The 24,405-nt window shown below is 34.4% G+C and overlaps 1 protein-coding gene across 4 annotated transcripts in view; it reads left to right on the forward strand.

Moving 5' to 3' along the window:
* PDCD4 (programmed cell death 4) overlaps positions 1-24,405 on the forward strand; it is a 30,098-nt gene that overhangs the window by 305 nt on the left and 5,388 nt on the right. The window contains exons 2-11 of one of the 4 annotated variants that reach the window (XM_074382871.1): positions 3,502-3,541; positions 3,704-3,802; positions 9,154-9,456; positions 11,253-11,347; positions 13,277-13,390; positions 15,952-16,173; positions 17,748-17,845; positions 18,798-18,912; positions 22,544-22,651; positions 22,869-22,979. In XM_074382871.1, coding sequence (XP_074238972.1) covers positions 3,760-3,802; positions 9,154-9,456; positions 11,253-11,347; positions 13,277-13,390; positions 15,952-16,173; positions 17,748-17,845; positions 18,798-18,912; positions 22,544-22,651; positions 22,869-22,979 — 1,209 coding nt within the window. In that variant the 5' untranslated portion in view covers positions 3,502-3,541; positions 3,704-3,759. Of the gene's footprint in view, positions 1-455; positions 3,542-3,703; positions 3,803-9,153; positions 9,457-11,252; positions 11,348-13,276; positions 13,391-15,951; positions 16,174-17,747; positions 17,846-18,797; positions 18,913-22,543; positions 22,652-22,868; positions 22,980-24,405 lie in introns of those variants that run through there. The other 3 variants (XM_003922204.4, XM_074382872.1, XM_010332976.3) reach the window with 3 other exon arrangements.

Here is a 24,405-nt window from a genome sequence, read left to right on the forward strand (position 1 = left end):
AACGTCCCGGACTGTGGGAAGCCGGCTCGGTTCCCTCCTTTTGGGCCCAGCCCGGAGTGTGGCGACGCGAGCCCGCCCCTTCCCGGAGCCCTCTCCCCACTGAGACGGGCGCGCGCCGGCGAAGGCCCCCCCTCAACCCTCCTTCCCCTCTGGCGGAGGTTGAATTCGGGGGTCGGGATTGGAAGGCGTGTTTCCGGTGAGACTGAAATCCTGTGAGGAAGGTTCGCACCGTCCCCCGCCCCCTGCCCTCCCTGGGAATCCTCTGAAGATGCGTCCCCCCTGCCCGGCGTGTCCCCGAAGACCCGGTCCCGGCCCAACAGTTTCCAGGGGCCGGCCAGGACTGGGGACTTCGGGCATCCGGGCCTGAGCCCCCTGCAAGGGAGCGGGCTGGGCCGCTGCGGGGAGGGGCCACGCGCTCGCCTCGCCGGGGGCGCTGGGAGGCGCACACGTGCCCGCCTCGCCCGCCCAGTGCGAACTTAGGCCGCTCCAGCCCTCCGGCAAAGGGTCTCTTTTTTTTAGTTTAGGTAAAATAAAATCTCCCGGAGAAAACAAAGGCGGGAAGGGAGCCCCCTTTCTGTGAAACGCATGCCATCTGCTGCGTTTGTCAGTTTGGTGCTGTAACGTACGTGGAGTTTTGCAAGAGCTTTGAAACTGTCTGCAGACCTCAATTGAGCCCACCTCCCCCTTGCTCTTGTGAGAACTTGCTACGTAGCCGGCAACTGTGTAGTGTCTACAGATGATGAAGACGATCAGAAATGCGGCCAAGTGTCGGGGAAAACAGGGTTTCTCCTGTTTTTTAACTTGCATTTTTACTGTTAATTTTTATAATTTTGATATTCTTTTTTTTCTGCCCCCCTGCCCACAATTTTGATATTCTTAACGTGGCTGTTTGGGAAACCACCAAGTGCTTTTTAAACACGGAGTTATTAGTATTTATGCCCTTAATATTCCTTCATTATAGGTTTATTGAATACCTTAATGTCTCAGTAAGTGTCTTTGAATTCTAATTGATTGGCTTTTTCGTGACAGTAATGTGAAAGGAAAAATAATTGTTAGGACTGCAAAAATAAATGCCACTTGAATATTTTCTGTAGTGCTCATTTTTGCATTATTGTGGTACAAGCTTTTAGCTGATTTTAAGCTGCTAATTAGCTGACTGTAGCCAAAGAATGAGTATAAGTAATTCTAGTTAATAAATGGCCAAAGCCTGACTCCCCAAAATGCCAGAGCAATTTATGAGGTATATTTCAGGAAATACATACAAATATACGTAGATACATATTTATTTTGTGGGAGAGTGGAGGGTCTTTTAGGGAATGTTTTGGCAATTGAGTAACACACTGGAGAAAAGGACAGTGTTTAATGTCAGCCTTCATTTTCTTCTAACTTGTATGTATAGTTTTCTCATTGAAAATTCAGTTTCATAGGTTAGTATGACGGAAATTTGGATTTTTTGCCATGAATTTTCTTGTTTGGGCCAATTATGTTAACGGTTGTTAAATTGGAAAAAAAATCCTAGTTTTAAAGAGAGTAAAAACGTGGAACATGTATTATCTTTATCTGAACTCTTAAAATGTGTGTTTGTTGCTTTCAAATATGACTTGAGTTTATTGATGGGGTTATTGCCTAAAAACACAGGACTTTTTTTTTTTTAAATTAAGATAACTTTGTTTTTATTAGGTAAGAGGTGATACTCATTTCCTGACAGTTTTGTCTGATGGAATGCCCTCTGTATAATACTTTAAAATAATTATTTTAAGTGTTTGGAAAACAGTATTTTAAAAAGTTTAACAGCAGAAGTCTGTTTTAATAAGCTTCTTTAACCCTAAAAAAGAATCTTCCTATGGGATATTAAAATCTTGGATTGAACTTGTGCAAACAGTACTGGATTTTGAAGGTCTAGATTCTCATCCTGGCTCAAACTAAGCCGCTGTTTGTCCTTGGACGTACTACCTACTCTCTCTGAATCTGTTTAGTTGTTTGTAAAGTGGAATACCTACCTGAAGATTGTTCTGTAAGGTACTAAATAATTCATGTAAAATTCTTTTTGAATTGCAAAGGGCTTTTTAAACATCAGTTGTATTCATTTCACTTACTAGGTTCTGCAGAAAACATTCTCTCAAAGGTTATACTTTGATCAAGAATGAAAAAGACTTTATAATAGAACTCTAAAAAACTCAAACATATTATATGACATTATTCCTTTCCTATAGGTAATTCATGCATGGAATTGAAACAGAATGTAGCCTTCTCAGCCATGAAGGATGCTAAATGTTTAAGTTTGCAAACCGCTTTTGTTCATGTATCTATATGAATCTCTATATACATATTTTTAAGATTTTTTTTTCAAATCTAAAGTTGGTGAGAGTTATATTGAAAAGTGATTATAAAGAATTACATATATGAATTTAATCTAGACAGAATTAGAGAATGATCTCACCATTTTCTTAAGTTCCCAAGCAATATGATAGCATGTTAGTCTGAGGATTATGCCATAATAAGAAGCTTAAAATTTTAACCTAAGATTCATTTGTTTTTGTTTCACAAAATAATACCCTTTTCTGAAGAAAAGGGCTATGAACTTATGTTAACAAATAATAGTTTATAATGAGGAATTTAAAAATCGGTTTCACCTTTGAGTCCCAGGAGGCTTCGCATGTATCATTGTTATCCTAAAATGACATCTAACAGAAGATTATGTTATATGGAAAAAAAAAATGTGCTTTTCTGTAATTAATTTATTAGGCCTTTTTACTAATTTGTGCATTTTATATCTGCTAGAAGAGAACACTGCTAGCAACATGATTGTAAATGACAGGAAGGACTTAATATCACCTATGTGACTTAAACATATGCTTAAGTACTCTAAACCACTATTTAAAAAATACTTCTAGAGAGATTCTGAAATCTTAATTTGCTTACACTTTCTAGTAATATATTTTTTGAATACTTTTGATATTTCTTTAATATAAAATTATTGGATCTGTATCACTAAGTGAATTGTCTGAAAGGTAACTGATTTCATCAAACCTTTCAGAATTAATAGCCATTTTGAAACTGAGGCCTAAAATACTGAGATGCTTATGTCATTGTACTTCTGAGACGATCAGATTTAAAAAAAAAAATGGATTTCTCATGTAAATGATATTGACAAAAAAGCTGATTTTAAAAGTTTCTCCCAATCTCAGTCTTATTCTAGTAATTAGGAACTTAGGTAATGAGTGGCAAATATATCTGCCTTTCAGATATGCCGTAATGTGAAAAATAACACAATCATGTGATATTCTTTATTGACTAAAACTGTATTTTTTTTAATTTTGAAGTAGTTCTCATAATTCATTGGTAGGGAACTATCCAGTGTCCAGTATTTATATTCCTATATATGTATGTCAGATTAATTTTGAGGCTTGGTATTCCTAAAAGATTTGGATGTGCGTGTGTATTTCTTTAACTTGAAGTAAACATATATAGCAAACATCTGGGATTTTTTTTTTGACTTAGATAAATTTATCAAGAAGATTGGAACCAAATGTTAATTAGGGTAAGTTATCTTTCAAAGTAAAGTGAACTCTTTTATTTAATGGAATTATGTTTTTTTGTTTTTTTTTTTAACAATGTGCTTAAGTAAGTTTAATTCAGCCAAATCACATCAGTTTAAAGGATGTTAAAGCTTTCTTTTTTTCTTTTAAAAAAACATATTCAGAAGGAAGATTTCCATTTGGTAATTTGTTTAATCAGTGCAAACGAAATTAAGGAAAAATGGATGTAGAAAATGAGCAGATACTGAATGTAAACCCTGCAGGTGAGTAAGAATATCCTTTTCTTCTTTTTTTTTTCTTTGGTTTGAGACAGGATCTTGCCCTGTCACTCAGGCTGCAGTGCAGTGGTGTGATGGTTCAATGCAGTTTCAACTTTGCTGAGCTTAAGGGATTTTCCCCCACCTCAGCCTCCTCAGTAGCTGGGACAGCAGGCCTGTGCCATCACACCAGGCTAGTTTTTTATTTTTTGTAGAGATAGGATTTCACTATGTTGTCCAGGCTGAATATCTTGAACCTTGATTGTGTTGTGAGGAAGCTTCAGGCCATTCCATATTTTGTAAAAACATGATAGAAAAACTATCTTTACTTTAAATACCGTTTTATTCATGCTATGAGAAAACAGGCTATAATTATTTTTAAAGTCAAGTTTGTGATTCATTTCATGGAAATTCATTACATGTCTTCTTTTTCTGCCTATCTTTTCACATTCCATACATTCCTATTCTCCACTGTTTATAATAAAGCATACAGTACAGAATGGAGGCTAGAGAGCCTACTTATTTTCACATAGGCTAGTGGTTTCTGTAATATACACTTATTGGTATCTTTAATATCTTTCCTAATGAATAATTTTTATACTCTAAATCACCTATGATATTTTCCTTAATTCTCCTTGGTGCTTCAGTAGCATGTTGTTATCGTAAAAATGAACAAAATTTTGTGGAATACATGACCAGATGTGAGTAACACAAGACAACTTAAAATGTCTTTATAGTTTTTGGAATAATCTCCCCAGAAAGTTAATTAGAATTATGCAATATCTGAATAGTAAGAACAGTTCATATTGGTATATTTTAGATAATTCTTTGCTTTATAATTTTGTTAATATTGAAAGCTCTTTATTTTCTGTCATTTTATTTCATGACTAAATACTACATCTTTATTTCTTTAATGACTTAACTCACTATTGTTTACAATGTGTATTGTTTTCGTTGATCTGAACAAACACATTGAAGTTGAAGCTTCTTCACCATTGTTTATTTACAAATCTTTTTAAAGTATGCTAAAAAATTTAAAAATTTTTTATGTAATTAATGATCATTTCTGTGCTGCTATATACAATAGCTATGTAAGTATTCCTTAGGGTTATAAATGGGTAATATGTACTTAATTGAGACGGGGATAGTAATACAGTTTAAGAATATATTTTACATATAAGTAATTGCTGCTTTTCTGCACTATTCAGTATGGTAACCACTAGGTACATGTGGTGGTTATTACTCCTGAGCTCAAGTGACCCTCTCTCCTCAGCCTTCTCAGTAGGTGGATTACAGGCGTGTGTACCACTGCGCTTGGCCACATGTTGAGTACTTGAAATGTGGCTACTCTGAGTTGAGGTGAAGGTCAACAACCTCAATAATTTTTTATATTGTTTGGATGTTGAGATGATATTATGGTTATATTAGATTAAATAAAATATTTAAATTAATTTCACCTGTTTTTACTTTTTAATGTGGCTACTGGAAAATTTAAAATTTCTTATGTGGCTTGCATTCTAGTTCTATTAGAAGTAGAAACATAGCTTTAAGATGTATACTTTTTGATTCCTATCTACAGTAAGACCTAGTTCTAACCCTGTTCTCGGTGCTTCTGTCCAGCACTGCCTTAAAACACTTATTCTTCAATATTTGGATAGGCTAAGGCCAACTCTCTTTTTAGTAAATTCTCTCCATAGGAAATAGTCCAAGTCACACTCTTTTTTACTTTGAGGAGGTGGGTTATTTATTCTGACTTTCAGTTTCCTCATGTGTAAAAGTGGGATATAAATACTCTCTGTATAGATTTGCAGTTAGGATTTGTGTGTTAAATCTGAAGCACATATGAGAATGTATGCACATTTGCGTGTTAAATAGAAGCACATATGAGGTATGTAATACATGAAAATGGTGGTAATTTTGTTATTCTAATTATGCCACTCATTGGACACCAGTAATTGAAAATGTGATTTTCTGGTGCTGTGGTCATACACAGTTGGAGTGGTTACTATTAGGATGTCAGAATTCAGAAAGAGGGAATTAGTACATAGTAGAAAACAATTTGGAAGTCATCACATTCTGTACTTAGGTTATCATTTTAATTTTGGTTTTCTTAAAGTCAGCTCAATAGTGGTTATGGAACTCCAGCACTTAGGTGAATATGAATAACAAAATATAAAAAAGCAATTAATATAAACATGGGTTAAAAATTATAAGGTCAAATATATAAATTATATTGAGAGAGAATGTTTACTGCTGCAGAGACACAAACATATTTGAAAGAATATTAAAATGGTTTAAGAAAAGAAAACTTGCCAGGCATGGTGGCTCATGCCTGTAATCCCAGCACTTTGGGAGGCCAGGCGGGTGGATCACGAGGTCAAGAGATCGAGACCATCCTGGTCAACATGGTGAAACCCCGTCTCTACTAAAAACACAAAAAAATTAGCTGGGCGTGGTGGCACGTGCCTGTAATCCCAGCTACTCGGGAGGCTGAGGCAGGAGAATTGCCTGAACCCAGGAGGCGGAGGTTGCGGTGAGCCGAGATCGCACCATTGCACTCCAGCCTGGGTAACAAGAGCGAAACTCCATCTCAAAAAAAAAAAAAAAAAAAAGAAAACTCAATTATGGAAAATAGATATATTTAAATTGAAATTGAATACTCCAAGGGACAGTTTAAGACCGTTTATCATAGTTCTGAGTCCTGTATCTTCTGGACCAGTTTTGTGGTTCACCTTAGTAGTACAATGATGAAAGCACTATATTACAGGTAGATGTTTAATTTTTTTCTCAACCATTACTCTTATAAGAAAATGTCATCTAATTTATCTGATACTGGTCTTTCTGTCTCCTTCCACTTAATCATTTTTTTTTTTTTTTTTTTTTTTGAGATGGAATTTCGCTCGTTACCCAGGCTGGAGTGCAATGGCACAATTTCGGCTCACCACAACCTCCGCCTCTCGGTTCAGGCAATAATCCTGCCTCAGCCTCCTGAGTAGCTGGGCATGCACCACCATGCTCAGCTAATTTCACTTAATCATTTTTTGTTTATCTTTCTTTACATTCAATCCCTTGTTCATCTCTGTCTCTTTAGCTGTCAACACTGCTGTATTCTAGTTTTTTTACTTTCTGTAGTTATATGGGATTAAAAATGTGGGTTTGAAACCTAGCCATAATTGTTTCTAGATATGTAACTTCTCTGTGAAAAACCTTCCTTCTGTAAAATGAGGATAAACAGTTTTTTAATAGTTTTTTGAGGCTTATAGACCACATATGTAAAGCGCTTAGCATAGAACCTGGTATCTAATAGGTACCAGGTAGTACGGAACCTGGTATTTAATAGATGACAGTAGTAATGGTAGCGATAAAGCCGTACTATTACTACTGCCACCACTAAGTCTGTAATTACTACTGATGGTTATAATGATGCTTCAAACACACCATCCTAACACCAGTTTCTTACCAGTTCGAAAACTTGTAAGGCATTGTTTTACTTCTCTTTAATCCTAGAAACATTCTGCTTAAAATTTTTAGGTTAGCTAGTGACTGAATTATTGAAACATTTTCTTAGCAGGTCCAGTTAGCTTGTGACTGAATTACTGAAACATTTTCTTAGCAGGTCTCCAACTTTATACTTTCTCTTTTTGTAATATACTCTGTATTCTTCTGTCAAATGAATCCTTCCCATCTCCTCCCTATGGTATCTAACCTAAGGTCTGACAATTTGAGCATGGGAGTAGTTAGCAGTGATTCTGGTGAGGTGTAAGCAGGGGCAAGATCATAAAGGACCTTAAGTTACAAGGTAAAGAGTTTATATTTTTTGTGACATAATGGGAATACTTTTAAAGGATTTTCAGTGAGGGCATACGTGAGAAAATCATTCTCCATTTAGGATAGTAGAGTCAGGGAGACTACTTATGAAACTAGTGAAATAATTTGTCTCTGATGATTTTGTTAAAAACAAAACATTCCTAACTTCCTAAGTATGTCAAGAATTGTAAAGACTTTAAACATATGCATGCTTTTTATAGGTTGATGAAAATTTTTTATTTCAACCTATCTTAAAACATGTTAAAGTCCATGCATGTAGACCTGACATGTTATCATAATCTATAGGCATATAGAAAATGATTTGGGTGATTCAGCTCTAATTTGAGTTAACCATAATGAACCTCTCTGGCCCAGAGGTAGCTAATTCTGTAGCCTTTCTGACTTAAAGAGCTTTCAGGGCAAAGCCAAGTGCCTCCACTTGATCTCCATGGAATTTGAGTATGAAGGACACTGTGCTAGGTGATGGGGATACAAAGAAGAACATACAGTCTAGTTGTGGTTTCTCCTTTCAAACTTACGACTTTGTTGGAAGAAAAAGACTGCTATATAAAAAGAACTAAAGTGATTTCCATCACGTGTTGAATGAATAGGTGAGCAATTAGTGTTACTGTAGCTAGAGTTGAAGGGGAAGTTTTAATGGAGGGAGTAAGACTTGGGCTATTATCCTAAAGGATTTTAATAACTGGAAAGAAGAATGAGGGTGACATTCTAAGTAGGGGAAGCACTGGGAACTCCAGTATGTTGATCTCTTTAAGAAGAATCAATTTTATATAGGCTGGGAGATTTTCAGGATGGTAACTAATACAAGAAAAGTTAAGGGAGATGAATTAGGACTTTGAGATGATGGCTTTTCTTGAAAGCAAAATTTATCTTGAAGGCAGTAAAGCATCAGCAAGCAGTTCTCCACAATTATATTCGATTAAGTATTTGCTAAATGCCTTTCATTCTCTTTTGGATTACTAATATAAGTATTTATACCTGGTTATGGATGTTTGGCAAATCATTGAAACATTCTCAGCCTCTTAGTTTCCTTATCTATATCAATGTTATAATAATTAACTGCCAAACTTGTGCATAAATAAATGATGGAGTGTCCAGCACAGTGCCTGATAAGTAATAGTAGGCATTCTATAAATATTAGCTCATCTATCTTCTCAAGATGCTTTGTTTTTTTTTTTTAAATGTCTCCAATTGCTTAACTCTCAGCTCACAAAAGTCTAAGGGTTTTATATTTGGTGTTGCTGTTAACATAGATTTTATGATCTAAACACGTGAAATAACATGCTGCTTTTGGTAAACTTTGGTAAAATTCAGTGCCTTGGTTTACTTTTCTTGATAATGTGAAAAGTAATCTTATTTAGTTGTTGTTTATTAGATTGAAGTAGATGAAATTCCCGGTATGTGACTGTAATTTACCTACAAAATTGGTAATGTCATGTGATTCAACCTAATCTAACTTACCACTATATCTGTAAAACAGTAGATACTTAAAATACTTAGAATTTTCTTTCTTCATTTTTCTCTTTAAGATCCTGATAATTTAAGTGACTCTCTCTTTTCCGGTGATGAAGAAAATACTGGGACTGAGGAAATTAAGAATGAAATAAATGGAAACTGGATTTCAGCATCCTCCATTAATGAAGCTAGAATTAATGCCAAGGCAAAAAGGCGACTAAGGAAAAACTCATCCCGGGACTCTGGCAGAGGTGATTCGGTCAGCGACAATGGGAGTGACGCCCTTAGAAGTGGAGTAACTGTGCCCACTAGTCCAAAGGGAAGGTTGCTGGATAGGCGATCCAGATCTGGGAAAGGAAGGGGACTACCAAAGAAAGGTTGGTATATATCATGTCCAACAAATGGAAAATAAACAAGTGGAAAAAAAAATTGTCTGGTTCTTGTACTACAATTTCCTTGTTCTAGGAATGAGAGAAATTTAAACAGTAATAATATATAATAATATAAGTCTTTACAGTTTGTATGTATTTTTACTTAGTGATACTGTGAGGACCATCTCACTTTTTCTTTAGGTTGATCTTTTTTCTTGTTTGAATAGATTTAATTTTCTTGCGCAGAATGTTAGTTTATTTCCAGCAAAATATACACTGATGTTTTTCACTGTTAAGAGTTTTGCTTATGTTCTCCAAGTTTGAAAGGAGTCAGAAATTCATCATACTTATTATAATTATTATTATTATTATTATTTTTGAGACGGAGTTTAGCTCTTGTTACCCAGGCTGGAGTGCAATGGCGCGATCTCGGCTCACCGCAACCTCCGCCTCCTGGGTTCAGGCAATTCTCCTGCCTCAGCCTCCTGAGTAGCTGGGATTACAGGCACGTGCCACCATGCCCAGCTAATTTTTTGTATTTTTAGTGGAGATGGGGTTTCACCGTGTTGACCAGGATGGTCTCGATCTCTTGACCTCGTGATCCACCCACCTCGGCCTCCCAAAGTGCTGGGATTATAGGCTTGAGCCACTGCGCCTGGCCATACTTATTATTTAATATAATTTGTCCATTACTACTAATAACAAATATAAATTTGATTGATAATGTCTAGATATGAATTGTAATATTTTCCTAGATCTGGTTCTGAGTTCTCTTTATTTATTTTGGGTTCTGTAATGGATTGGTCTGTTTCACTGTTGTATCATTACTACCTGAAATAGTGACTAGCACATGGTAGACAAATATTTTTTTGAATAAGAGTTCTAATGATTTCATCAGTTTCTGAATGGCGGGAACTTCAATTTATAGCCTAAGTCTCTTGTAAAATGTTTTTGTGATCTTTCAAAAATTATTTTTGTTGAATGGCTCTGCAATCATGATTTACGTAAAAATGAAACCTAGTTATCAGATTCTGTTTTGGTCTGATGGCAAGGTACAAAATAGAAATCTCCAAAAATAGAAATGTTGGTGACACTGTAAAAGTTCTTTAAAAAATAATACAGTGTATTGGTCCTTAAAACATTTCAATAAGTTGATGTAGAAAAGCAACTTTAAAAGTTGGAATTGTTAAGCTTCTGTTGGTTGTTTTGTATTTAGAAAATAGAGTTTTCAGAGCTGTTAATGCTTAAAAAGCAATTAGAATTCTTTAGTATATTTGTAACATATTGCTAGTTGTATAGTTTAATGTATACTTTTATATTTAAAGATTACTGTATTTGACTTAAAATATTTGATGGTGGTTACTGTCCTTTGTTGTTAAATAATTATTCCCTGGTTGAGTTTTCTGTGCTATGCTTTACTGGCCCAGCATGTTTCTTTTTGTCGTGGTCCCAAGAAATGTCAAATAAAATTTAGAGCTCGGCTGCAATACCATCTCCTTTGAGGTCCTCAACATAGCTATTTTTAAATCTTTATTTGGGTTTGCTTTTATTTTAAAGCATCTACTTTTTTAGTTTTTTAACTTTATAAGCTATTTCAACTTAATGTTTTTTGGAAATACTATTGAAAAAGTGGTCTGAACAAAAAGGAAACCACTGGGGGAAAAACTGGGAAAAAAAACTAACAGACATTAAATACAGTGTTTTAGCTGTTATTTAACATCAGAATATTTAGGATTATTTTATATTTCAACAAAAATTGATGAACTTTGTGTTTTTTCTTTCTCAACTCTAAACTTTCTCAGGTGGTGCAGGAGGCAAAGGTGTCTGGGGTACACCTGGACAGGTGTATGATGTGGAGGAGGTAGATGTGAAAGATCCTAACTATGATGATGACCAGGTATGAGTGCTTTGCTTTTTTTGTAATATTTAAAATGTTTCTAAATATGTATATATGTGTTTTGAATTAGGAAACCAAGTAAACTGACAGTAATACATGCATAATTTTCACTTGGTTTCTGAAGTGAGTCAAAAATAGCTCTTTACAAAGTCATTTAGGTTTATTAAGTTGGCCATTTTTCAGTAAATTCTGTTAATATAGTTTGTTTCTGTAGTAATGATAATTGAGAGTATCTTTTGAATATTATGACATAGCTATTAAGTTCCTTTTAAATATTACTGTTTAGAATGGTAAGTATATAATAAATTTTGTTTTGGGGACATGTGCATCTTTCTTTTAGGGATAATGCTGAAAATGTAAATTTTTAATAGATTAGTAAATTTTTAGTATTTTTTTAATGGAAAAAAATTTAAAGTAGAACAGTATAATCTGCTTGTACTCATCTCTTAGCTTTACAGACTTAAAATAATTATAAACTCATAGGCAATCTTGTTTCATTCCATTTACTTTTCATCTTCTGTTGGCCGCTCTCCCCACCCTGTTTTGGATTATTTTGAAGCAAATCCCAAATGTTATGATTATGTTTTTTTGAAAACTATGTCCTTGCATAAGGTAAGTCACAGTGATGGAAATTTTAGACAGAAAAATGTCAAGAGTATATGTTAGGTTGTTTTTATTATGTGTTATATGTATGTATTTAACTATTTTAACTAATAGTTGGACATGGAAATATTTCTAAGAGGATATGAAAAATATGAAACCAGTGGGATTGAAGAACTGTAGAATCTTTGCTAAAAATGTATTAGTCTTTCAAATACATGTTTTTAGGGTGAAGCCAGTCACAAGTTGCAAATATAGTAGTCCACCCTTATCCATGGTTTCACTTTCTGCAGTTTCAGTTACTCATGGTCCACTGTAGTTTGAAAATAGTAAATAGAAAATTTCAGAATTAATTCATAAGTTTAAAATTGCATGTCATTCTGAGTAGTGTGATGAGATCTCCCGCTGCCCAGCTTCATCCACTCCATCCTGCTCAGGATGTGAGCCATTCCGTTGTCCAGCGTGTATCCACAATGTATACACTACTCACACATTTGTCATATGGTAGCTGTCTAGGTTATCAGACTGAAAAAACGGTATTGGGTTTGGTACTATCTGTGGTTTAAGGCATCCTCTGGAGGGGAAGTTTGGAATGTCCCCCCTATAGAAAGGAGGGGGGACTACATTTCAGAGCTTTGTTTGTAGGGGAGAGAAGAATGATTTGATGATGGATGTTAATCTTCTTTTTGAAATTTCAAATGAACAGTGCTTTTTTCCTTAGAGAGTTTTGTGTCACTACAACATTGATCTTTGTGTTACACTTTTTATTATGACAATGCTAATCAAGAAGGCTTTGGTTCCTGCTTCATTTCTATATACTGGCTTAATTGTATTCTGATTTTGTGAAAGAGCAGTGACGTATACATTCTATTATTTTTATTATTTTTTTTTAGAGATGATCTAGCTTTGCTGTCCAGGCTGGAGGACAGTAGTGAATTATAGCTCACTGCAGCCTTGAACTCTTGGACTTAAGAGATCTTTCTGCCTCAGGCTCCTGAGTAGCTACGACTACAGGTGCAGGCTACCATGCCTGGCTAATTTTTAAAATTTTTTTGTAGAGACAGGGTCTTGCTATGTTACCCAGGCTAGCATTGAACTCCTTGCCTCAAGTGATCCTTCTGTCTTTGCCTCCCAAAATGTTAGGATTATAGGCATGAGTCTCCGTGCCTGGCCTGGATTCTATTTTTATATAAGTGATCAATGTATGTAGCATGTCTTTATCTTGTGCTAAGTGGGGATTATTAACTACTTGGAAAATAAAATTACACAACAATTTCAGTTTACTTGCATCTTATTTTTTATAACTCTTACTCCCTTTTCCTCTAACAGGAGAACTGTGTTTATGAAACTGTAGTTTTGCCTTTGGATGAAAGGGCATTTGAGAAGACTTTAACACCAATCATACAGGAATATTTTGAGCATGGAGATACTAATGAAGTTGCGGTAGGTTTAAAGTTGCAAGTATAATTTATTTAATATAGGAGAGAAAACATCTTTCATAAGCAAAATGCATCTAGAATGATCTTGGGTCACTGAATAAATTTAAGCATTTTCTTTTGCATAAATGAATTTCTAGGAAATGGAATAAAATCTCATTGCATATATTTGGGATGTGATGAGAGCTATTTGTCATTTTCTTCTCTGAAAAATGACACAACACAATATTTTTATAATTTTTATAATGATAATTTGTAATTTATATGAATTTATAAAATCTGTTTTTATAATTTATAAGATATAATTTTAGAAATTTGAGGGCACTTGTAAGAGCCCCCTGAAACCTCTTCAAGGACCTCAGTTAAGAACACCTGACACAGTTTCATTTTTTTTGACATTTATTTCAAATGTGTTCAGAAGTAGGATAAAATCTCTTTGTACTTTGTTTGAAAACCCCCACCACAAATAATAAAGATTTGAAGAAGAATATACAGAAACCATAAGAATAATTATGAGTTGTTCATAAACTAAATCTAGAATAAAATAAAACCGTTGGTCTAGTTAGGATTATTGATTAAAGTAATACAATTAACTCTTTAGAAGACTTTGATCATTTATATTCTAAAATTTAGACCAAACTTTCTTGATTTGTCTGAGACTGTGAGGTTTGGTATCTTTGGATTTGTAGGATTTTAATATAAGACAAATATTTGTTCAGTACATATCATCTGCAGGAATTTGTAAATAGGTGATTATTGCCTTTTGAAGCCCAGTCAAGTGAAAGAAATGATATGTAAACAGATTATTAAAGTATGTGAAACATTCTGTAATAGAGGAAAAATTTTACTGAGTCCTATGAGGGCAGGGACTGTTGAAATCTTGTTATCTATATAGCATAAGACCAGTTGTATACTACGTATGTATTACTGCGTAGTGCTAGCCAGTAGTGTTTGGAAAGCATAAAATAGAGAGAAATAGTAGAGATGATTCTCAGCTGTCTAAAGGATGGTGAGGAATTTGCCAGTTAAGATATTTTTCCAGGAAAGAGGAGTATCATGTTTGAGGGTAATGGATTAGTCGTTAAAGTGCAGTTAAGGAAAATGAAATGCAGTGAGTGGGAAGAGATTACTAATAAGGATGCCAATTAGATGGCTGTGAAAATAGTTCTGGCACTCTCTTAGTAGTATATCGTGATTTAAAGATTCTAAGAAAACTTTGATTAAAGAGGAGGACATTATTATTATTATTATTATTTTTTTTTGAGACGGAGTTTCGCTCTTGTTACCCAGGCTGGAGTGCAATGGCGCGATCTCGGCTCACCGCAACCTCCGCCTCCTGGGTTCAGGCAATTCTCCTGCCTCAGCCTCCTGAGTAGCTGGGATTACAGGCACGCGCCAACATGCCCAGCTAATTTTTTGTATTTTTAGTAGAGATGGGGTTTCACCATGTTGACCAGGATGGTCTCGATCTCTCGACCTCGTGATCCACCCGCCTCGGCCTCCCAAAGTGCTGGGATTACAGGCTTGAGCCACCGCGCCCGGCCAAGAGGAGGACATTATTAACTGAATTAGAATTGAGCTTCTAGAGTCAGACCGCCTGTATTCCACATTCAGTTTGGTTACTCCAGCTGTGTGCCCTCAGCTTACCTATTCTGTGCTTTGAGTATGATAGGTATGATCATTTAATACTCAAAGGGTTATTCGAGTATTAAATAAAGTGGCTATTATACTGCCTGATACATTAGTATTAGCTGCAGCTGTTAAATTTCTAGTAGGAAATTTTAAATTTACCGTAGAATTTTTAAGTCAATACATTTTTTAAAAACAGTTGTTTAAGATCTCATTTTAAACTTGTTACAACAGTGTAAAGTGAATTTTTATTTCAAGAGAAGGCTTTGAAGTAGAATATAAATAGCTTATGATAATGTAAAATGAATTTGTCTACAAATTCTTATAACAATATTTCTAGAAATAATAGATTATAAGGCAGAAGGTTAACTCCTAATACTAATCTTAGCAATATTATATGGTTTAAGGGACGAATTGTGAGCTGCGTAATGATGTTTCTATGACAGACTGCATATACACTGGTGGTCTCATAGAATCTTTTTACTGTATCTTTTCTGTGTTAACGTAGGTAACCATTGTGTTACATTGTCTACAGTATTCAGTATAGTAACATACTGTAAAGGTTTGTAGCCCAGGAGCAATAAGTTACACCATATAGCTTACATGTAGGATATACCATTTAGGTTTGTGTAAGTACACTTTATAATGATTGCACATTGATGAAATCACCTAAATGATGAATTTCTCAGAATGGTATTTAAATGTATTTCACATTTTTTAATTTAGCGATGTTAAGACATTTACAAGTGGATCAATGTCTAATTTATGCACAGGGAAAAGTGTATTTATCCTGTCTCCTAAAGTATGACTGTATCTTTTGATTATTTCCAAAGAGGGACAGATACATAGATAAAAGCTTGATTTTTCAAAAATAAAATTTTATTGAACTGTAAGTAGTGATATACTTTTAAAATGTTTTAAAATAATTTTTTTGAACAGGAAATGTTAAGAGATTTAAATCTTGGTGAAATGAAAAGTGGAGTACCGGTGTTGGCAGTGTCCTTAGCATTGGAGGGGAAGGCTAGTCATAGAGAGATGACATCTAAGCTTCTTTCTGACCTTTGTGGGACAGTAATGAGCACAAGTGATGTGGAAAAATCATTTGATAAATTGTTGAAAGATCTACCTGAATTAGCACTGGATACTCCTAGAGCACCACAGGTTTGTATGATTCTTCTTTTTGTTCATTCCCTCCCACTACTACACTCCTAATTAGAGAAACAATACATGCTCCTAGGAAATTGTGGTAGATGGAAGGGGAATCGTGCTATACATTTAATGTTATGGACTACTTTTTCCCCATGATCTATGTAGTTTTTAGGTCATTTTTATTTTTGCTGTACATAGTATTTGTTATATGTGGTGGTTTTATTAGCTAAGATTTTTTAAAATGTAGTTATGATTGAATGCTTCGCTGTTTTTTATAAAAAGACATAAATAAGGCTCTTCCCTTTTGTAGCTTTGAAAATGTGAAATTGTTGCTATTGTCAAAAGTTTTTAATCAAAGTAAAATCACTTAAACGTTAATTTAGAAATAGAATATAGGCAGGTCAGTTCTTAAATACTGTTTCTGTTATGACGGACAATAGTCTGTATGAGGTATAGAGTGGTGATCCTAACGCAGACATTTTTTCCTGTTTATACCAATACACATACTTTAAGAAAATGATTATATAAGTTTATATTCGTTATAGAATTTTTGAAAAAGAAAGCCAGAAAGAAGAAAGTCCAGCAAAAACTACTGCTGGTGTTAAGTTTTCCTTTCTACTGTCTGTGGGTATATATCAATGTATGGCTTTTAAAAATCCCTAATTTTTTTAAATTTAAAAAATGGAATCATACCATGTATGCTATTTTGTAAACTTGATTTTTCTCATACCATAAAATATGGTAAATACCTTTCCCTATGGCCACATAGTATACCATCTTATGTATGTACCTTTATTTAACAATACCTTTATTTTTGGACACTAAATTCCAATTTTTATAAGAAATAATGCTGTGAATATACTTTAAACTATTTCTACACAACTATTTTCTCCACAAGATAAATTCTTTTGATTAGTTTTTAAGAGAACCTAGTCCTTTTTTTTTTTTTTTCGAGATGGGGTCTGCTTTGTCACCCAGGCTGGATGGAGTGCAGTTGCACAGTCTTGGCTCACTGCAACATCCACCTCGCAGGTTCGAGTGATTCTCCTGCCTTAGCCTTCTGAGTAGCTGGGATTACAGGCACATGGCCACCGTGGCTGGCTAATTTTTGTTTTTTTAGTAGAGATGGGGTTTTACCGTGTTGGCCAGGCTGGTCTTGAATTCCTGACCTCAAGTGATTCACCCACCTCAGCCTCCCAAAGTGCTGGGATTACAGGCATGAGCCACCGCACCTGGCCCCATTTTTTTTTTTTTTTAAGAAGAGAAGACTTCACTTGACCTTAAGTCATTTGTTTAATAAATAGTTTTTGGTCATATACTGTATATTCAGGCAGTGTGCAAGGTATTAGGGATTCAATAGTGAGCAAAACATGTGTCCCCCATTCTGGCACTTAACTTGAAAATTAAGATGTGGGGGAGTATATGCCAGGGATAACAGGTACCTGGGTTTAAAAAACAAATTCCAGCATTTTTTTAGGTATTGACTGGTAGTTTGACCAGTCTTCATCATTTATGTATTTAGAAATTGTGTTCTATAAAAGTTATTTTAGATTTTTTTACATAGCTCTGTCTTTTTCTTATTACAGTTGGTGGGTCAGTTTATTGCTAGAGCTGTTGGAGATGGAATTTTATGTAATACCTACATTGATAGTTACAAAGGAACTGTAGATTGTGTACAGGCTAGGTAAGTAAATTACTTTTCCTACTTAGAATTTCTAAATAAGGGAACATTCTAGAGGATCCTGTTGAAATGATACTTGTATTAATCAGACACTCCGTACATCTGTTTGTCACTTGTCTATATATATTCTCCACTGTTAAAACAAAATGGAGAAACTGTTGGCATGATTTACCAGGAAGCGGACAGTACTATAATGCAAACGTTTTGGAATTTAGCTAACTCATTAATTACCTTCATGTCAAGCCACTCTTCTTTGGGCCTCAGTTTATTTATTTATAAAACAAAACCATTTGACAGATCTTCTTTAAGTTCCCTTTTCAGGTTCTAACATTCTGTAGTAAGTAGTATAATATTCTAATAAGATGGACATTAACAGAAAGGCCTCATTTACAGTTTTGTATTTATCTACTTTAGAAATCTTAGAAAATGTCTTTTTCACTCGTCACTTAGTATAATAAATATGATACTTGGTATATCTAAATGTGATTATTTGGGAGTTACGCTGTATGATTTTTCTTAACTTCTTGGGGACTTGGACTTAGCCATGTCTTAGGTTTCCAGCTTAATTTTCTAGGGCTACTTCAGATCATAGACGAAGGGTCTCCCTGGGTAGGAAGGCATGTATCTAGGTGAAAGTTAATTATATGTGAAGTGTTTCTTTTCAGTGTGTAGATCAGTAATATCTCATGCTCTATTTCATTTCTCATTCAAGAAAAATCAAAAGTTATGTCTTTTGATTTTTCTTGAATGAGAAGTCAAATAGAGCATGAGAATATTAACGTGATAATCAACTTTTTTTGCTCCTTTTTGTTTTGAAAAAGTGTTTTGAATTTTATTTTGCTTTTATGTTATGTGAAAGATTTTGGCCATATAGGATTTTGTCAGCTTTATCCATAATTTGGTAAACTTCAGGTATGTCCAGCTATCAAACTTAAATTCTTTTCTTTCTCTGTAGAGCTGCTCTGGATAAGGCCACCGTGCTTCTGAGTATGTCTAAAGGTGGAAAGCGTAAAGATAATGTGTGGGGCTCTGGAGGTGGGCAGCAATCTGTCAATCACCTTGTTAAAGAGGTAATGATTGGGTATTGTTTTTAACTTAATTTATATGTATTCTCCTGAGAGAAATAAATTGTGGCTACTAGCTGGTATTTTTATGGACAAAAATTGAGTTCGGTCTTACAGCTGCAATTTGAAAATGAAATAATTCTTTTACATTTGGCTTTATAATCTCTTATAAATTATATGATTAAAAATGATATTGTTAAAAGGGCTTTCATGAATAATTATAAACAAGCTATCTGTGAACTTCAAAGGAATGCCTAACATCTTTTTCTTATATTATTATTTAATAATTTTTAAATGCTGTTGAAATGAGATTTTGTCTTAACTGTTCAATAAATGTGCTCTTATATGAGCAATTTCAAACTAGATAGTCTTAAATCATAAGTTAAGAATTATGAGCACTAGAGTAGATCAGAGTGTTAGATTTTTGTGAGGGTGTTCACCACCTGTATGCATGTTTTGAAAGAAAAAGTAATTGATTGTAATCCCAGCAGTTTGGGAGGCTGAAGCGGGTGGATTGCTTGAGGCCAGGAATTCAAGACCAACCTGGCCAACGTGGTGAAACCCATTTCTACTAAAAATACAAAATAATTAGTCGGGCATGGTGGCATGCACCATGTAATCCCAGCTACTCAGGAGGCTGAGGCACCAGAATCACTTGACCCCAGGAGGCAGAGGTTGCAGTGAAAATTGTGCCACAGCATTCCAGCCTGGGTGACAGAGCAAGACTTTCTCTCTCTCAAAAAAAAAATAAAATAAAAAAATAAATAAAAAACCCAAAAAACCATTTATTGCATTAAAATGTCAGATTTATTACTTATGGATTTTTTTTTTCTGGCTGTAATGTGGTATTCTATAACAAGAAACCAAAAAACAAAACTCCTTATCTGCAGATCTCTTTAAGGAAAGGCATGCAACTAGAAGATTTATAGTTCATGTGCTTCTGATTTTTGAGTATAATCTTTTCGTGTAACTATAATTTTGATTTTTAGTCTTTTAATGAGGATGTGTGTGTATGTGTGTGTGTGTGTGTGTGTGTGTGTATGTATGTGTGTATGTATCTAGCTTAAGTGTTAAGGACTTCAAAATGTAGTCAGAGCCTTGGCTGTTTTGATTTTACATATGTTAAAATAGATGAGTCATTGTAATGTCATGGTTGCAGTAGCTGTTTTAAAAATAATTAAACAGTTACTAGAAAAATTGAAGTATAAAAATAGTCAAGATGCCAGGGCAATTAGGCAGGAAAGATAAAAGGCATCCAGATTGGAAAGGAAGAGATAAAACTAGTTGTATTCCCAGATAACATGATCTGTATACAGAAAATCTGAGTTAATATACAACATTTTTTAGCTCCCCAAAACTGAAACCAAACTATTAACTAAAAAATGAATTCAGAAAGGTTGTAGGATACAAGATCAGCATACAAAATTCAATTCTATATACAGTAGGAATGAATGATCTGAAATGAAATTATTGCATTTACAGTAGCATAAAAATAAAATACTTAGGAATAAATTTAACAAGACAAATGCAAGTCTTGTACACTGAAAACTGCAAAACATTGTTGAAAGATTTAAGACCTAAATAAATAGAGTGATATCCCATGGTTATGATTAGAAGACTTAATATTGTTAAGATGGTAATACTCTCCAAAATTAATATTTTTGGAAACTGACAGGCTGTTTTATGGGGTGTGAATTCTCTCTCAAAAAAAATTGACAAGATGAAAATGGAAATAAAACTACCAGTATATGAGTTTGAGGTTGACATTATTTGGATATTCACTAAGGAAGGGTTGGATCAAAGGAGACTTTCACAAATGTATAAATGTGTTTGTAATTTATCATTCTCAGAGAAGTGCATGGCATTTGATGGGAGATATTTTTAATACTTTTATGTAACAAATGTTAAAACTAAGTAATGTAACTTGAATAACAAGTACAGTCATGTGCCACATAATGTTTTGGTCAATGATGGACCGGACTGCATGGGATGGTGGTGGTCCCATAAGGTTATAAATGGAGCCGGAAAATTCCTATCACTGAGTGATACGGAGGCAGTTGTAATGTTGTAGCACAGTTACTTTATTTTTTCATAAATTTAGTGGAGCCTAAATATACAGTGATTATAAAGTCTATAATATCTATAATAGTGTATGGGTAATGTCTTAGGCCTTTACATTCGCTAACCACTCACTCATTGAATCACCCAGAGTAACTTCCGTCCTGACAACTCTATTCATATCCAGTGCTCAATACTGGTGTATCATTTTAAAAATCATTTATACTGTATTTTTACGGTACTTTTTCTATGTTTAGATATGTTTAGATACACAAATACCATTATGTTCCAGTTGCCTATATTATTCAATATAGTGACCTGCTCTACAGATTTGTAGCCTAGGAGCAATAGGCTATCCCATATAAATCTATTAGATTATTATTATAATCTATTAGAGTATTACCATCTTAACAAGTCTTCTAATCATAACCATGGGATATCACTCTATTTATTTAGGTCTTAAGATCTTTCAACAATGTTTTTGTGAGTATACTCACAAAAACCTAGTGTATACTCACAAAAACCTAGATAGGATAGAATTGGTGTGTAGTAGGCTATCCTATCTAGGTTTTTGTGAGTTTACACTCTATGATGTTTACACCATGACAGAATTATCTAACACACTTTTCAGAATGTATTCCTATTAAATGATGCACGACTATTAATTTGTAATTATAAAGTAAAAATATTCAAATGCTGTGCTTTAAATATTTACATGTAAATATTACAATACATATTTACATGTAAATATTACATCTTAAAGCATGAGCATGACAGCAATTAAATTTTACTTTACCTTTATGAAAATACATTATAGAAGTTGGAAGCAGAGGATACTTAAATAGGATTTTTAAAAAATTCAGTCAGCCAACATTCAGCATTCAGCCAAGTAGATATGTGCCCACTAGATACAAAGGTGATTTTAACAAATAGCATATAGGGAGAAATATTCCTAGTTGAAGCTCTTGTGCTGGAAAGCTCCCACTTTTTAGAGATGTTCAAGTTTGAGCAGGAAAATCAAGACTTGTCTCTTTAGCTACACCTGGAAATGGAATTATTGAGCATTTTAGATAATGAATGAGTTTTAATTCTCAGTTGTAGAGAAGAGACTATATGGAAATCTTTGCCCTGTCTAGTAATGCCCCATTATCATCTTGCAGTTTTTGGCTCAGTGAACTATTAAGAATATCGTGATCAAAGTAAAATATTTTAAGCCACTTTATATTGAAACTTTGTTAGTGCCCTCTAGTGGTATTTAAAATCCCTTATTTTTAATAGGGCACACTAAATAAAGCATTTTGGTCACAATCCAGGATGCATGCATTATAAACCTACTTGTAGATTCAGACACACTGAAGCATTGCATTTGAATCATAATTATGAACCATTTAAAAACTAGGGATTTATTTTTTAATTATGAAAAATTCTGTTATAATAGTACCATGTCCAGTCTGTGTAGTATTAGCTGTTTGTTACCTACTATTTCATTATATTGGAATGAGGGCCGATAATCCTGTAGGCAAGCACAATTTTTTAAAAGTTAGGAATTCTAACACATCTCAACTTTTAAATCTAATAGATTGATATGCTGCTGAAAGAATATTTACTCTCTGGAGATATATCTGAAGCTGAACATTGCCTTAAGGAACTGGAAGTACCTCATTTTCACCATGAGCTTGTATATGAAGTAAGATTATCTTGCCATGTCAAAGAGAATTAAGTAATTCATGTACCACAGTGATTTATGCTTTTTAAATAATATACACCTTCTTTTTAATGTCAAAGGAGGAATTGGTTTTTAAATTTTTATGATTATAAAATGCATCTGGTACGTTTTAGGAGCAGTTTTGTATGTGAATAACCAAAAATTCACTCATTCATTCATTCATTCATTCAATTTTTAGGCTATTATAATGGTTTTAGAGTCAACCGGAGAAAGTACATTTAAGATGATTTTGGATTTATTAAAGTCCCTTTGGATGTCTTCTGCCATTACTGTAGACCAAATGAAAAGAGTAAGTATAACATTATTTTTGAATAATTTTTAGGATTATGCTTTAAATATATGACTGAATAAAGATTAATTGTCAATGCCTATGTTTTGTGTTTTCTTAATAGTAATGTTTGAGGTTTGACTCTTTTGCAACCATTTCTTGGACAGTAACACTGCAGTGGGTTTTCTACCTACTTTAATAAATGTGATTATGTATTCTACCTCAAGGGTTCAGTTTCTAAGATGTGACAATTTCTATTTTATATCTAGAGAGAAACATGAACTTTTAACACATTATAAAGTACTTTTTTCCTATTTAGAATTTTATGTATTGTTGTTTAAATGTTGGTGAGGTTTTTGTTTGCCTTGTATTCTTTTTTTTTTTTAAAAGATACTAAATGTATATAGAGAATTAGATGGGAAAGGAGTTTGCCCAGTATCTGATGTCTGCCTGCAGCTCTTTTCAGAGAACAGTCTTTAAAAAATTTTTTTTAGCTATGTAACCCATTTTACTTATTTATTTATATTTTTAATTTTAGATATCAGAGGGGTACATGTGCAGGTTTGTTAGATGGGTATATTGTGTGATGCTGAGGTTTGGGCTTCTGATTAATGATCCTGTCCCTCAGGTAGCAAACAGTACCTGATAGGTAGTTTTCAACTCTTACCCTCTTTCCCTTTCCCCGCTTTTGAAATTCCCAATGTTTATTGCATCAATCTTCATGTCTCTTTGTACCCAGTGTTTTGCTCCCACTTATAAGTGAGAACATGCATTACTTGGTTTTATGTTTATGATAATTTTCTTAGGGTAATGGCCTGCAGCTGCATCCACGTTGCTGATTTAGTTCTTTTTTATGGCTGTGTAGCATTCCATGGGCATATATGTACCACATTTTGTCTAATCCACCATTGATGGGCACTTGAGTTGACACCATTTCTTTGCTATTGTGAATAGTGCCCAATAAATATACAAATGTAGGTATCATTCTGGTAGAATGATTTCTTTTCCTTTGGGTATACACCCAGTAATGGGATTGTTGGGTTGAATGGTAATTCTGTCTTGAGTTCTTTGGGAAATCTCCGAACCATTTTCTACAGGGGCTGAACTAATTTGCATTCCCACCAACAGTGTATAAGCCTTCCCTTTTTTCCACAACTTGCCAATGTCTGTTATTGCCTGACTTCAATAAAGAGAACAGTTTTAAAGTAAACAGTGTAACAAGCCGGGCGCGGTGGCTCAAGCCTGTAATCCCAGCGCTTTGGGAGGCTGAGGCGGGCGGATCACGAGGTCAAGAGATCGAGACCATCCTGGTCAACATGGTGAAACCCCGTCTCTACTAAAAATACAAAATATCAACTGGGCATGGTGGTGCGTGCCTGTAATCCCAGCTACTCAGGAGGCTGAGGCAGGAGAATTGCCTGAACCCAGGAGGCGGAGGTTGCGGTGA

Source organism: Saimiri boliviensis, chromosome 12 (assembly GCF_048565385.1).
Source record: "Saimiri boliviensis isolate mSaiBol1 chromosome 12, mSaiBol1.pri, whole genome shotgun sequence".
In the NCBI taxonomy this organism is placed as follows: Eukaryota; Metazoa; Chordata; class Mammalia; order Primates; family Cebidae; genus Saimiri; species Saimiri boliviensis.